A 15,968-nucleotide genomic window follows, 5' to 3' on the forward strand; every position below is an offset into this window, starting at 1 on the left:
TGGACAGCGCTGAACTATGGCGTCGCGCTATACAAAGGTCTTCACTGTACACTAGGCGCCAGAATAGTTTTCCCTCCGGAAACTTGGCAACGCTGCACGTCACTAGAACCGCTGAGTTATGCCTAGTGACATTCAACATGCAACGTTGCATGTCACTAGGCATAACTCAGCGGTTCTAGTGATATGCAACGTTGCCAAATTTCCGAAGGGAAGCCGTTTTGACGCCTAGTAGTGTACAGTCGCGGGCAAGGAAGTGAAGACGCTTGTGCTTCCGTCGGAAGGATCGTGCTATCGAAGGTTCGCGACGGATCGCCAAGTGAATTACAATAGTAAATGCGCGCCAATATTCAAAAGCGCATTATGCCGCAACATATCAAGTATAGCGTGTGGAATATCATCTAATATATTTCTTTCAACAAAGAATGATGTATTATAATACTTAGGTACATATGTCATAATATACGTTTGTAATATTATAAACTAAATCAACAAAATTAGGTTAGGCTTGCCATCAGTGCCACCACTGTAGCCTCGCCATTACTCTTCTTGTCTATTCTTGTAAATCAGGTGTTCTTATTTTCCATTAGAGTAATAAAAACGATTAATAATAAAAATAATAATAAAAATAATAATAAAAATAATAATAATAATAATAATAAAAATAATAATAAAAATTGCAAGTATAGTAAAAGAAAATATGGTAATTATTTAGAAAAGGGTAGTTCCAACCGATTTCGACGACTTTCAAAGATGTTGTCAAAGTTAACATTCTGAACAACTTTTTCGATTACTTGTAACCGTCGCTCGGCTTTAGTTTTTTTTTTTAGAATGCCGCGAAACTAAAGCCGAGCGACGGCAACATGTATAGGAAAACGTTGCTCGAAATCATGCCCCCAACAACGTGTTCCAAGGCCATCGAAACCAACGAGGACTGTCCTTTTGTAGTAATGCTTTACGAGATTTAAAATTCATTAGAAACCGTGGTATTGAGGAGTTAATAACTTTTATAACTGTTAAGAGTTTATTATTAAACATGTGCTTAGAGCGAATACTAATCTTTCTTGTGTCATTGAGTTCCTATCTTAGCGTCAACATACTTTACATATTTGCCACATAAATTTTAAAATTACTGCAATGTCAACAGCAGGATGTGTCATGCAATATTACAGATCGTAAACAAGTGTATTTCCAAGAATATTATTATAACATGCCCGTGCACCATGCAATGTAATGCTACGCCGCTCCTATCTTCCTATATAAGGCGCCGCGTTATCAGTTCGAAAAAGCATGAAGCAATGCTTTCGTTTATTGCAAAATTGAATACCGAATGTTGCCGTAAGGAAATAACTACACTTGTTCCCAATAATAACATCACGATTCTAAGTAGCGCCACGTATAGGGTGATGTTAGTAAACAGGGCCAGACTATAGCTTTGTACTGACAATGTGTGAAGGTACCCACTAAAAAATTGTTGAAAAAAAATTTCATTATTTTAGCCGCTATACTTTTTTATGATATAATCTTTTTTAGGAGTGCATCCGCGCACTTGCAAAGTGCAGTTGCATTTTTTTTCAAAGAGAACTGTATATTTCTTTTACATATATCAATCCCCGGGTCATTGGAAATTTTATTGTATATATATATTAAATTAATAATTTATATACGAATCTGTCATTTCTATAATAACTATTATACATCTATTAATCAAATAAACAATATACAAAATAAACACTAACGAAGGTAAAGACAAAAAAGCAATCTCTGTGTATAGAAAGTACGCGTAAGATCATTGAAAACTCAATACCCACTTTACGAGATATTTCATACTACCATTAGTAATATCCTTCTAACATTTCCTGTTTATCGTTGAATATCTCGTAAAGTATTGAGTTTTCGATGACCTTACGCATACTTTTTATACACAGAATGACTGGAGAACTGGATTCGCATAGAAATATTATACAGTTTCATTGGGAAAAATGTGCAATTACGATGCAGATGCGAAAAAATACCATACAGTTTACGAAACCATGCAAAATTTGTTCTACGATTCTTTAGAATCTTCACTTGGAATAAAGCTAGAATCCAGCCGAATTACTAGCTACGTACAATCAGCCTGTAATTCGAAGCACGTTGTAAACACACAAAGTAAAAGCGAGAAGAAAGTAAGAGACTTCGTTTGAAAGATGTATTAAAAATGATCAAGACGTTGCAAAAAAATCGGATGCATAAAAGCTTAATCATTGGCAAACTCGCGAAGAATGAAATGCGGTAAAATGTACGTAATGCGTAATTAACTTTTCGATCTGGAAATTTTCCTGAGAGCGCAGAATTCGTTAGCGATCGAATATTAAGTGTGTGTCGATAATAGGCATTGAATCTGCATGAAAATATAAGTAGGAAGTGTGGAATAAAATTTCTTCATTAGATACTTCCTTTTCGAGAAAGTCGATTTTGGAAACTCACCTGACAACAGTTAGCAGAATTTGTTAACAAATATGATAAAACTACCCACAAAAATAAATCCGAATTGTAGATGAATTCTTTTCTCAAACAAGGCTCTGTGTTTGAAGAAAGTGGCATTGAAGATTTATTTGGAAGACCTGGACTTAAGAATCGGGTTCAGGCTTTAGGCGCCATTTTTTTTTTACCAAGTCATTCTAAAAAAATTCCATAACCTCGACTTATTCTTGTGCTAGGATCCGTTTTATCCACAGTCGTAGCATATTTATTTATTTAGTTCTGCTAATTGCTGGAATTTCGACGAATTTCCGAAATCAATTTTCTCGAACAGGCAGTCCCCGGAGCAGTAATTATTTTCCACATTCCCTGCTTATTTTTTCATGAACGACATAACGAGTGCCCTCACAGTTGTATCACGAATTACCAAGCACACCCTTTGTAACACGTTTTAATAGCGTTGCCGTGATCACCGACGCTCGTATCCCACCGCACGAATGATTTAAAAATTAAGGCAGCCTTCGGCTCGCTTTGAATAATTGCCGATCAATATAATGGCCACCGGGGACACCGTTCAGCGAGGTTCGTTACTTACGAATGGAAATCCAATCGGGGGAAAGTGTCGTAGTCTCGCGTAACAGGCGACCGACTGATCTGAACTGTTGAACTTGTCTCCTTCCCCTTTCGTAACGTAATTCCCGCATCGTAAATCAGTAAGAATGACCTTTCAGGCCTTGAATATTAAGCGGACCTGGTAAATACGCGTGGAGCGTGCTTGTGCAGGCTTTCGTGCGGCCCAGCTAGTCGGTGCACAAGATTAGGATTCCGATGGGAATCGATGGTATTGGGACGCCATCAGCCGTTGCGTTCCGCAACTTTTTGCACGTGATATCGATCCGCTTGCTGCAGGGGGCGCGCAGAGGCTGGCATCCTGCTTTATTGTTGCTCGCGTTCGCATCGCTATGGTTCGATATTTCAGCGGCGCTTAAATAGTTGAAAAGGATATTTGCGTCGTGCTTCTAGCGTGCATTGAACTTTTGAAGCCAGCCTTCCAATTAGATTTGGGAAACTATCGAAGGGGAATTGTATAAATTCTTAGAGGAAAAGCGAAGCGTGCATATTCCGTAGGTGGTTCGAATAGCGCGAGGTTAGAGGAAATACCGTTTTAGGTTAGACTTTTACGAGCGATCGCTTCTGCTGGGAAAGCTTTGTCGAGCTTGGCTTACGCTTTGACTATACAGGGTGGACCAATGAAAATTACCACTTCGAATATTTTCGACATCGTGGAAGAGAAACGTCGATCGTAAGCGACTCCACGTGTGAAAAAATCGTAATGACCATTAGGAAACAACTTTTGTTCGAGAAATTATTGTCTTACTTCCATGGTTCCGGAAATATTCTAGGGAGTAGATAATTCTTATTGGCCCACTCTGAATATATGTCGACACTAACGGAAATTTGAATTTTTATTGGATTTTCATGATAGCATTACAAATGGGACGAGGTTTTTCCGATAGAAGGTAATCTAAACTCGACCATATTCGGGCTATTTTTAATTATACTTAATTCGAATCGATGTCGAGTTCTTTAGACCACTTATACGTCGCGTATGGTTCAAAATAGCCCGTTTGAGATTGAGTTTGAACTTATTTTCGCGAGGAAAGCCTCGTTAGTCCGTTAGAAATACTCGCGTGAAGATCTTGTAGCAAATAGGGGAATTATATTTTTATTAGTGGGTGACACATCTCAAGCTGGGTCGCTGAAAAGACAAAGTGCAAAACGACGTTTGACCTCGAGTTGTTTTTAAAGGACATAGTCGGATACTCTTGGACAATACTTTCAATGTTTCCCAGAAAATACCGACGTGAAAACACGCCGACGTCACATCAAGTGTTAAGATGGAAGATTATCTTAAATTGTTCCCTAGAATATTAGAAAATAATGTGTTTAATGCTATTGTACTGTATACAGTGGCGGACGTAACCGGCGGCCGATTGGTAGTTGCTGCCTGGGCCCTGCCCAAAAGGCCCCCCAGCGGCCCATCTTCCAAATAACATTATGATTTTATCCAAACACTATATTTTTCTTTCCCATAATTTTCGTACCACACGCGCGTAAATTTATTTGTAATTATGTTATGTATACAGGGTGTCCCGAAACGTTTGCCACCTGAGTCTTTCTCGTTACAGCCGCCACTGACTATATATTAACAAAAAGAATAAAAGAATTTGTTAAAATTTGTTGGTAGTAAAAGTAGTTGTAAACTACGTGTATTACTGATTAAACAAATAAATAATAATAAAGAAATTAGTGAATGATAATTTTCTTTTTTCATACAAAAACCAAAACGATAAGCGTCAAAGATGGTTAGTTTTCAAATGTAAATAAAAGCCAGCGTGTTATAATTAGCTGTAGTAGAAAATTTTTACTTTCAACGAGGCAACGATTCCAAACATACAACTGGAGTTGTTCAAGAGTGGACATTGCATAACAATACAGAACACATTGCCACATTCAACACAACATTAAATCCCATTGAACGTTCAGAGAATGAAGCGGAAAGAAGATTAAAGAACACCCTTACATCGTTGAAGAATCGTTGAATCAGAATATTATTATTATTATGGATGTTTAGCTATCGTTTAGCAGAGTTGAAGTCGCAGCGAAATATGGATTAACGTTAACTTTCAGTTAACATTAAAACCACAATTATTCTTCAAGTTCTTCTGTGATCTGCGACTCGCCTATTGATTTAATAAAATTTGTTTGTATTAGATTTTAATTTAAATGAGTTTTTATTAATTTTAAATAAATATATATGTATCAACATATTCATTGGATTAAAGTAAATGAATTTCGTTTGGTTTCAATTTCGATTTTGTTACTTGATCTTCATCATATTTACACATCTTACCTTTGCATGTGCTTCCCACACAATACCCACAGCATCGAATGAATATTCTTATCGTGACTGAAGTCTGTCTATGACATTATGCACTTGTTTATTTCATCGTTATATTTGTGACATATTTTAATGAGACCGTTATAAGGAAATAGCGAACCGTAACTGTTATTCCTGTGTTCTTCCTTCTTTTATAATTGTCCTCTGTACGGACGATTTCCCCCTTTTTAATTAATTTCACTATGTATTTACTTATCGCATTATAAAACTTTTCGCAAGGCAGCTACCTGTTTCCGAACTTAACGTTACTAAAGATATCTTTTACTTAAGATATATGTTTTAAGATTTGCTTAGTTTTAATAAGATTTACTTAAGACATCTTTCTCTCCGGAAACTATAAAAGCCTGCCCGTTGAAAGCCCCTAGTTCCCTGCCTACCGTGTAAGCAAATCGCAGATATCCGAACAAAAGAAGAAGATTAAACTTTCAGAATACAATTAAACAATTTACTGCATCAGAAAGTCCATGCAATCATCTTTATTCTGGCGTTCTTATTAAAGAAGACGTGGAACTTTGTTGCTGTTTCGAGAATCTTGGCAAACTGGTTTTTACATATTTTACGGGGACTTCTCGAAATTCCCGATCGTTTACTACGGTACATCTCGCATCCTATTTAATCATGCATGATTCATTGCAATGTTCTTCTCGGTAGAAGAGATTCCTGGAACAATCTAGCTGATTCGCGTGCAGTAGGTATCGGCAAACAGTTGGGATCTGTTTGTGAATCACGCTCCTCGTGCACGGCTGCCTCTATATTCTTTCATCCGAAAATATACTTTAGCATTGCCCGAAACACTGGTAGCTTCTTTTTCCAATCGTTGCAAATCTATTACAATTCGAAAATTAGTGCACGAACGTCATGTAATATTCTCTAATCCCATAGACGAATTATTAAGTACCGTTCGCTAACATATTTGCCGATTGCATATGCGACTACTTACAAGGGGAGGACATCATGTGGTAGACACCGATTTTGATGAGCCTTGGCACGATGGATCTGTGTCGAAAATAAGTAAGTAGGTGTCCGAGCGTTTCAGCCAATTTAATAATAAAGATATTTACATGTAAATTATTAAAAATTTCATAGTGGCTGTGGAATTTTAGTGGGTAAAAATTCCACACTACCCTGGCGTCCGCGGGAGATTCCCTTCTGGAGGCGTCGGGGTGCCTTTTGTCTCCACGTTAAAAAAAACTTTATAATTTTTTTTTTAAGAATTACTTTTTTATAATTTATTTTCTTATATAAATTATTTGTTTTTTATAATTTTTTTTTTAACTTAGGGAAATCTTCAAAAGGCACCCCGACTCCTTCAGAGGGAAATCTCCCGGGGGCTCCAGGGTAGTGTGCGATTTTTACCCATTAAAACCCCATGGCCACTATGAAATTTTTAATAATTTCCATGTAAATATCTCTATTATTAAGGCCCATTGGCAGAAACGCTCGGACACCCATTTACTTATTTTCGACATAGATTCATCGTGCCAAGGCTCATCAAAATCGATGTCTACCACATGGTGTCCTCCCCTTGTTAATATATCTTCACTTCGAAAACCTAAATATTCCTAGTCCCTTGTTGATATCAATTATCCGCTAATTTCCTCAAACTAAAATACCGCGCCAGTATCAACTTCGAACAAGGTTGCCATAAGATTAAAAAAGATTACAAAAATCTGTCATACACTGCCGTTTATAAGTATCGGGACACCTGCTGTATTTGCACAAAATGTGATATTTTATTCTCTGGCTTTAATTTAAAACCAGACCACCCGTTTCGCAGAAACTAATTGTCACCTGAGCTTCAAAATTTGTTGTATTACAAGGTATCACAAGGAATCACACGGTATCATTTCCCACAAAATTCATCTCCAAAATCGTGGGACCAAAACCGGGCGATTTCTTGGGTCACTCTTTGCCACGTGCTTTCACAAGCATTCCACGCAGAGTAGATGCCCCAATACTTGTGAACAGCAGTGTGGCTTATAATTTCGTTTAATGGAGGCATAAACTGCTTTCTAATTACGCGATGTCGTTTCGCTGCTTACAGAGACCCACAGTGTGGCGATGACAGACCCACAGTTGTCGAATAACAATAACAACAACAACAACAACAACAACGATGGCGAGCCAAAGTACCTGCATAAGAAGTTCAAGAAGATGGCGACGACCGAGGTTACGCCGAGGGTGGAGCCGAGGAAGGACGACACGGCCAGCAACGATTCTCCAGAGGAGCCCAGGAAGAAGGATTCGACCAGAGACTCGAGAGAATCGCTTAAAGAACCTATCAAGGTCGAGGCCTCGCCGGAACCAGCGGATGGGGAGCCGACCGAGTCCAGGAAAAGCGGCTACGTGTGTCCTTACTGCAGGCTCTCGTGCGCAAAGCCGAGCGTCCTGCAAAAACACATCCGTGCCCACACCAACGAGAGACCGTACCCTTGCGTGCCTTGCGGTTTCGCGTTCAAGACCAAATCGAATCTCTACAAGCACTGCAGGTCTCGCGCTCACGCCCTGAAGATGGAAGGTGGCGACGCCAGCAAGGTACGTACGCCATCATTTATGCACGATCCATCTTCAACTCAGCATTATACATTCCACTTTACACACACCCCCAGGACGAAAAGATGGCACGTGCGTGCTTTCAGTAGGTTCTCAAGGATATGTTTAGAATTCTCCAAATTCAATGAACGGTGTATAAACATTACTTTGCAGTAGGTAATATAATTTACAGACACTCGCAAATTTGTTGTATTTATTAGGAAAACTCGTAAAATAGGGCCGGCGAAATGACAGCACATCAGAATTGAAATACTTATTTTTTAACAAAATGAAAAGAACCAACTCGTTTAATAATGTGTGGACCGTAGATCCTCCCTTATTCTCGATTACCTCAATCCTCCGGTTTGGTAGAGGATGATATAATTCTGGAGTGTAATTTTAATAGATTACCTTTATTTTTTCCAAATTTATCCCCATCACACTTTTGTTGAAAATTCTATAGCATCATATTGGATATCAAAAACTATACAACTTTGAATTAAACAGATATGTACGATAATATGAAAACTCAGTATTTCTTTGAGGGAGTGTGAAATGAAAAATGGTCAGGTATGTTATTCGCATCAACTAACATTTAAATTGAACTACACTTCTGCAAATTTTCAATTTTTTTTTTTGAATTTTCGAGTTGTCCTTTGTTAGTAGGAAGATGTGAAAAGTTTGTAGAACGTCAGGGAAAGTACAATGTATACCGTTAATTGATCATTAACAGACATTATTTACTCTCACCTAACATATGAACCAAAAAATCCCGTTACTTATGAAATCACCTAATAATATTGAAATCCTTGGATTAAAAACGAACAGTATTACAATTATTACCAATTCATTTGTACACAAAGAGCTGCAACAATGTTTATAGATATCGGAGGACTCTGACATCAGCCTATCCGATAGCGCAAGCAATGGTACTGGCACACCTCCGCCACCACCGTCGTCAACGCCCACAACGACCATCTCCAGCGTGAAAACAATCAGAACGGGGAAAATCTATAAGCCAAAATTCCACACGGCGCTGCAGTGCGTGAATAACGACACCGAGACGTCTTCCCTTTCATCCACTTCTTCCACCAACAGTTCTTCCTCAACGGCAGCGATCGCTACCCCAAAGCCTAATCCGGAGCAAGTGCAGGAGCACATTGATAAGATCATTACCGACAACCAGGCGATCGTCGACGCCGTGGACCCGCGTCTATACAAGCTGATACAAAGGCAGCAGAGCCTCGTCGAAACGAAACAGAGCGATCAGCCGTTGAATCTCTCCTCCGCCGAGGAATCCTTCGCGAGGAAGCGATGTTACAGCGAGAGCTTCGCTCAAGAGAGCAAGGATTGCTCGGCCAGTGCGGAAGGCTCGGTGATCAAGGATCTCCTCCTGAAGAATCAAAATTCCACTCAAGAAGGGACGATGGAGAGCGAGAATTACCTCTGTCCCTCCTGCGACATCCCCTACTCGAGCATCGACAACCTCGACGCGCATCGTAAATATTACTGCAAAGGTAGCGCGAGCCCTCGCAGGGAGTACCACATGGAGATCGAGAAGAGAGAGGCCGAGTACGATTCGAAGTCTTCCGATTATTACAACACCCTGCAACCTTTACCATCCCCCGGGCCGCTTTTGGGCAACACGAGGCTCGTGGACGCGTACGCGCCCCCCGCGAAGAAGCAGAAGTCTGACTCCGTGCCAGCCACGTTGCGATCCCTCGAGGAGCTCAGCAAGTATCCACGGCCAAACTCGTTGCAGATGTTCGGCGGTGAGGTGAGGATAGTGGACAACAGCGGCGAGACGAAAACGATGAGGATCGAGCCTAGGCAGACGAACTCGCCCACCAGCGAGCACATCGTCGGTAGTAAATGCGTTACGTCGGAGACCGCATCGATCGTGGTCCGTTCGGGCCTCCATTCAGGGGGCACCATGGTGCACAAACCGCCAGGCACGCCTGCCACCACACCCAGTTCCTCCATATCTTTGCCCAATACGCCGAAAATGTTGGCGCCAATCATACCGAACATATCAACCCCAAACCTAGCGCCCAGCATGTCGTGCTACAATTATCTAGAGCCCCACCTCAACTCCCTCACCACTATCACTGCCTACAATCCGCTGACTTTGCCCCAGCCGGGCATCACGAGTATTCTTCACGGTGGCAAAGTCATACCGTACGTTCCTGGCATGCCTGGACCACACACTCTGGCACCTACCATAGACATATCTTCGAGTATAACGACAGGCGATGCCGGGTACAAAGTGATACCCGGTTTGCCTGGGCTCCACATGATCCCACAGCCGTTAGACCTCGCCAGCCCGGTGAAGCTACAGACACCAAGCGTACCTGGAATCCCAGGGCCGATGTCCAGCGGCCACACGCCTATGTTGGGCCAGCCGCTGGACCTCGTCAGCCCCGCGAAGGACTCGAAGCTTGGCTTCAAAGCTCTGGGGAACGATGCTTCCAAGCCTGGCTTCACGAGCCCAAAAGTTCCTAGCGCTAAGAACGAGACGTCCGTCGACAAGTACCGCAGGATACCGTCTTCAGGGGAGATCGCTAAGATAGAACTCGACCGTCATATCAAGAACAGCATGGCCAACAAATACAAGAGCTTGGAGAGCCCCAGGGAAAGGCGGGAATTCACGTACGAGAGGAGCCCGAAACCTGATAAAGCTTTCAGTTATTCAAACGGCATCGACGCGGCCTCGGCTTCCCCGAATTCCCACTGCAAGCTGAGGTACTCGCCGAAGGAGACTTCCGAAAGCAGAAAGAGGCTGTCCACGTGGAACATAAGCGAATTGGAGACGGGTAGGATGTCGGTGGATTCCTCGGGGCACAGCACGCCCACGAAATACGATTCGCCCCCTCCTCTTGAGAACGGCCGTTTGAAGTCGAGCCTCGCCGAGAGCAGGGTGAAGCCGATGGAGGACTATGGTGCAACGTTCAATGGGACGAAGATGAAGCCTGACTCTGGGGCTTCGATGGTGCTGGTGAACCTGGACACCCCTAAAACTGATGTGCCAAGCAAAACTTCCGTAGACGTTATTGCGAGGGGGGACAAGCCTGAGGCGAAGTCACCGAAAAATGGTGACGCCACGAAAGAGGAGATCAATTCGAGCAATTTTCTGAGGCCGACCTCTCTACCTTTGAAACCAGGCACGTTCACGCCGAAGAAGCATCACGGTATCACGCCCACGGCGAACACGCTACCACTGATTAGCCCGGAAACACCGCGACCGAAGAAATCCTACGGGCAACTGTACTTGAATGGGCACGCTTATACATATCTAGGCTTAAAGTGTTCCACCAGAGTATTCTACTGCACTCTGAATCGACCACAGCCGATGTACGTCACGCAGCAACACGGTTTATCCATGTACTCGAACTGGAAGATATGCAAAGAGGCACCGCCCGACGTTGATATGGCGCAGTACGATTCGAGGCACAGGCCGCTTAATTACACCACTGCCTGGAAAAAGCAGGAGGACATTCTGACGCATTCTTCGCAAAGGCCCACCACCCCGACCAGCCCTGACAGTGGCTTGGACAGCGACATGCAGGAGAAGGCGAAGAGGGTTAAGATATTCGACGGGGGCTTCGAGAGCAACGAGGACTACACTTATGTTAGGGGCAGAGGTGAGGAGATAAACATTTTCTACCATCCTGCTTTTATTATGTTCATGTCTTTCATTCTACGGGTGAAATTAAATTCCACTGTCGGAAGAATCTGCATGGAAACTACGGCATAACAAATTTATCGGCTATATCATAAAAAAGATATAAACCTTGAAGTAATACCGTGCAAGAAACACACAGTAATATATTAGGTTGCTGCGTAAGTTCTGTCCGCCGCCACTTCGTTTATATTAAGAGTTACACAATCCAAATGCAACTATCAATGCTGATTCATATTGTCAACAACTTGAAAGAGTGTAACGAAAACCATAAATTAAAAGACCTCTGTACCTCCACAAGAACGCGAGACGACGCGTGGCGATAGCGACGCAACAGAAGTATCGAAACTGCAATGGGAACTTATTCCTCATGTACCATATTCCCTAGATCTGGCACCAACAAATTTTCGCCTCTTTTGATCACTAGAATATGAGTTAGACAGGAGAATCTTCAATAATTTCGAGGCCTTGAAAGGTGCAATAAGTTCTCTTTGTAATGGTAAATCCGAAGATTTTTATAAGAGGCATAACACAACTTCCATATAGATGGGGAAATTGTCATAAATAATGATGGAAAATCGAATTTGTAGAAGATGTACTCTAGCGGGCAGAACTTATGCAGCAACCTAATAATTTGTAAACGATAAAGTGAAAGAATTCTTTTATATTTAGGGATAACAAAATTTTAATAATCATACCAAATAAATGTAGGGGGAAGATATTCTAAAACTAAAGGTTCTGTGTGATTGTTTCACCAGCATGTTTATAATCACTAATCTAAGAGCAATATTTACTGATAAAGTATCATCATTTCATATACTCAAATAGTTTGAACTGATTTCTCTGTTACGTAAGGTCGCGGTCGTTACGTTTGCGAGGAATGTGGCATTCGTTGTAAAAAGCCATCCATGCTGAAGAAACATATCAGAACCCACACAGACGTAAGGCCATACACGTGTAAGCATTGTGCTTTTAGGTAAGTTGCTTTCATCGCTCCATCCTTATTCCACCTTGAAACAAAGTACTTGCGCCACACACATCTTCCTGCAATAAAACCCAGAAACACCGCGGCTACTATTGCATTCATCTATTTCATCGCCGCGGCTTGTACGGACGTTCCTCAATAGCGCCTGTCTCTCTCATTTCCTACAGTTTCAAAACGAAAGGCAACCTGACGAAGCACATGAAATCGAAAGCTCATTACAAGAAGTGCGTGGAGCTGGGGGTCGTTCCCGTGCCAACAACCGTCTGCGACGAGAATATCGATAAGGACGCCATCGCTCGGCTAGCGGCTGGTGGCAATACCGAAGACTCCTCCGAGGAAGAGGACGAGAGCGACGGAGATGATAGCGAAGAGTCTGGGAGCGAGGAGCAGGAAGCTGCGCAGAGTCTGCTAAGTCTCTCGCAACGGAATGCAAACAGACTTCCAGGACTTCTACCGTCCGGAAGGCCAACAACCTACCCTTACACTCTAACCTTCCCGCCAACCACTGCGACGACCAGCGTATCGGTTGCAATAAGCAGCACCCCTTTCAGCAGCCAGGTTGTCAGCACGCAAGCAACCACTCTGGTACGGAGCGAGTTGTCCTACCGTTACTATTTCCCGTCCAGCCGAAGCGCTATGGAGGAGTCGAGGACAACCGTGATCCAATCCTCGAAAAAGGAAACCTCGGAGGTAGAAGTCGAAGAGGTGGACGCGGACACGCGGAACAACTTGCCCCAGCCCATGGATCTCACAACGAAACCGGTGGCGCAGCCATTGTCGTCTCCTATACCGCAGAGGGCAAGGCCAGCGGACATTTTGACGCCCGTCTCGGAGCCTGTCCTGTTGCAAACGATCGTTCAGACTATGGAGAGGCTACCGATACAGGGAAGGGAATGGAAGCCAGACACCGAAGGGCACATGCTGCAAGCCTACCTCACCGAGAGACACGTCATGGACAGTAAGATAAAGCAACAATACCGCGTCGGTACTACGAAAATGGAGAAGCATCCGAAAGACAGGGACAGCGACTCGAGGCAGCCCAGAACCATGGAGTCCAATAATGTCCCCACGGTAACATACACCGACCCTAGCAGGATGCAACAGCCTGCGATCGATTCCAGAATCAAGCACGTATCGAAGCACACCACGGACGACGTTAAAATGGAGATCAGGGAGAGGATTTATCAGAACAGTGTCGCGGTGGAACGACGGTCGTTCGACATTGAGTCGATTCACAGGGACAAGGAGCAAGGGAGTCGGACCATTCCTGAAAGGGATACTTTCGAGCACACAACGCTGGCCAGTCCTGTAAACTCAAAGACCAGCGTGGAGTACGATATGCCGAAAAATAATAGCTACGTAGAGAGATCGAGTTACCCTGTCGAGTCACCTAACAGAAGTACACCGCAGGCTGTCGATCGCCATTCTCCGAAGTCTTTTAACGTGGACGCTAACAACAGGCTTCTATCTATATCCCACCTGAACAACGATATGGATAGGAGTTCAGTGTACAGTTCGATAAAGACAATGAGCGAATTGGAAAGAGCTCGTGAATGCCACGCGGTTAACCAAGAGATCCGACCAGCCAGTCACGAGATGAGAAATGTATCGGCGGACCTGCGAATGCAAAGCCAAAGCCCGCGGAATTTGGACATGAGGCCGCCCAGCAGGGAAATGCGAACGCCGAGTCAGGATTACAGAGGCCAGATACAAGAATTGCGACCCCCTAGCCAGGACTACAAATTGTGTAGGCAAGAGCTGAGGCCTCCTAGTCGAGAATTCGTACCACTGAATCACGATATACGCTCCAGCCAAGATATGGTGTCCTCGAATAACGCAGAGATGAGGCAGGCTAACGCGGATGGCAGACCTCCAAGCAGAGATATGGTTTTATTGCCGGAGTACAGGCACGCGCAGCCACAAGAGGCGCGAGTTAATTATGAGATGATGCCGTTAACGATGCACGAGGTCTCGAAAATGCAAGAGGTCCCGAGGCCTCAGAACGTAGACATGAGGAGCGTGGACCGTGTCGAGTTGAAGCATACGGAAATGACGAAACAGAATCTGGCGGAAAGCATTAAACACACTGTTGCGAGGAAAATGGTTGTCGGGGGGCCAGGCTTCAGATCACCCTCGCCTACTGCGGGAAACGCCAAACCACAGGCTGAATTTTTACAACCATCCAGTGGGCCTGCACCTAACTATGTTAGGTGAGTGACACCTGATACATTGATGCTTTATTATTTGTAGTATCTGATTGCTACAACATCTGTGCACTGCTTCTTATCTTTTTGGGGGAAAAGAACAACAGAAAGTAGAAACTCGTAGTAATTATCGTGCGCTAAAAAGCGAGATTTTATTAAACCTCGGAAAAATGTCTTCTACCTATATTCCAGCCTTGAATGAGATTGTTGTAGTTGATAGAAAATTCAAATCAATACAGTAGTGATATGATACTTTTATAAATCATAATTTGGGGGAGGTAGAAATACTTACTTTGAAGAAATATATAAATTTTATTCCTGCATTCGAATCGATCACTTTTACTATTGTTTATTAAGTCTAATGCAATTTAACGCTTACATTTTTTTTTAAATTCCATTCATTTATGTTTTTACTTTTGTGTATCAACGTAACATTCGTTGAAAGAACTGAATCTACCGAATGTAGTTACAGTGTGACTGAAGATGGGAGAAGTGTCTGCGGAATTTGTAACAAGGTGTTCAGCAAACCTAGTCAGTTACGGTTGCATATCAACATTCATTATTTTGAAAGACCATTCAGATGCGAAAGTTGCGCAGTTTCTTTTCGAACCAAGGGTCATTTGACAAAGCACGAAAGATCTGTTTCTCATCACAATAAGGTAATTAATTAATCAAATTTCATTTTTCATTCTTGTAGCAAGGAACCATTAAGCATTTCGTTAATAATAACTGTTTTTTTTTTCGGTGACAATCCCTGAAACGACTAATCTGAGTTTTAGACGAAATGTCAGTTTAATGCATTATCCCAAACTAATTTGCTCCACTCGTAAGTGGTCAGTACTTTACCTTAGTTCTTTGATTGGCACTGACGTGTTTTCACAACACAGCGATTCCATTTATTGCCTGGCGTTAGGGCTCCTCGGTACCACGGAAGCAGAGAAAGTATTATAGTCTGAATTTCGAGAGTTGAGACCTGAGGCGGGTCCCTCGGACGGGGCGTGGTTAAGGAGGAACCAATGGTACGCTACGGATTGCGTGCGGCGTAGCGTACCATTGGTTCCTCCTTAACCACGCCCCGTCCGAGGGACCCGCCTCAGGTCTCAACTCTCGAAATTCAGACTATAACCTCACGCAACGCTGAATTTC

At 42.8% G+C, this 15,968-nt stretch overlaps 1 protein-coding gene across 4 annotated transcripts in view; it reads left to right on the top strand.

Annotated features, from left to right (window-relative positions):
- Nucleotides 1-15,968, top strand: part of LOC143374535 (uncharacterized) — a 67,998-nt gene that overhangs the window by 40,433 nt on the left and 11,597 nt on the right. For 2 of the 4 annotated variants that reach the window (XM_076822714.1, XM_076822716.1), the window contains exons 2-6: nt 7,467-7,957; nt 8,838-11,595; nt 12,489-12,609; nt 12,786-14,828; nt 15,289-15,481. In XM_076822714.1, the coding sequence (XP_076678829.1) occupies nt 7,467-7,957; nt 8,838-11,595; nt 12,489-12,609; nt 12,786-14,828; nt 15,289-15,481 (5,606 nt within the window). The remainder of the gene's footprint in view (nt 1-7,466; nt 7,958-8,837; nt 11,596-12,488; nt 12,610-12,785; nt 14,829-15,288; nt 15,482-15,968) is intronic. The other 2 variants (XM_076822715.1, XM_076822717.1) reach the window with 2 other exon arrangements.

The sequence above is a fragment of the Andrena cerasifolii genome, chromosome 11, assembly GCF_050908995.1.
Source record: "Andrena cerasifolii isolate SP2316 chromosome 11, iyAndCera1_principal, whole genome shotgun sequence".
Taxonomy (NCBI): Eukaryota; Metazoa; Arthropoda; class Insecta; order Hymenoptera; family Andrenidae; genus Andrena; species Andrena cerasifolii.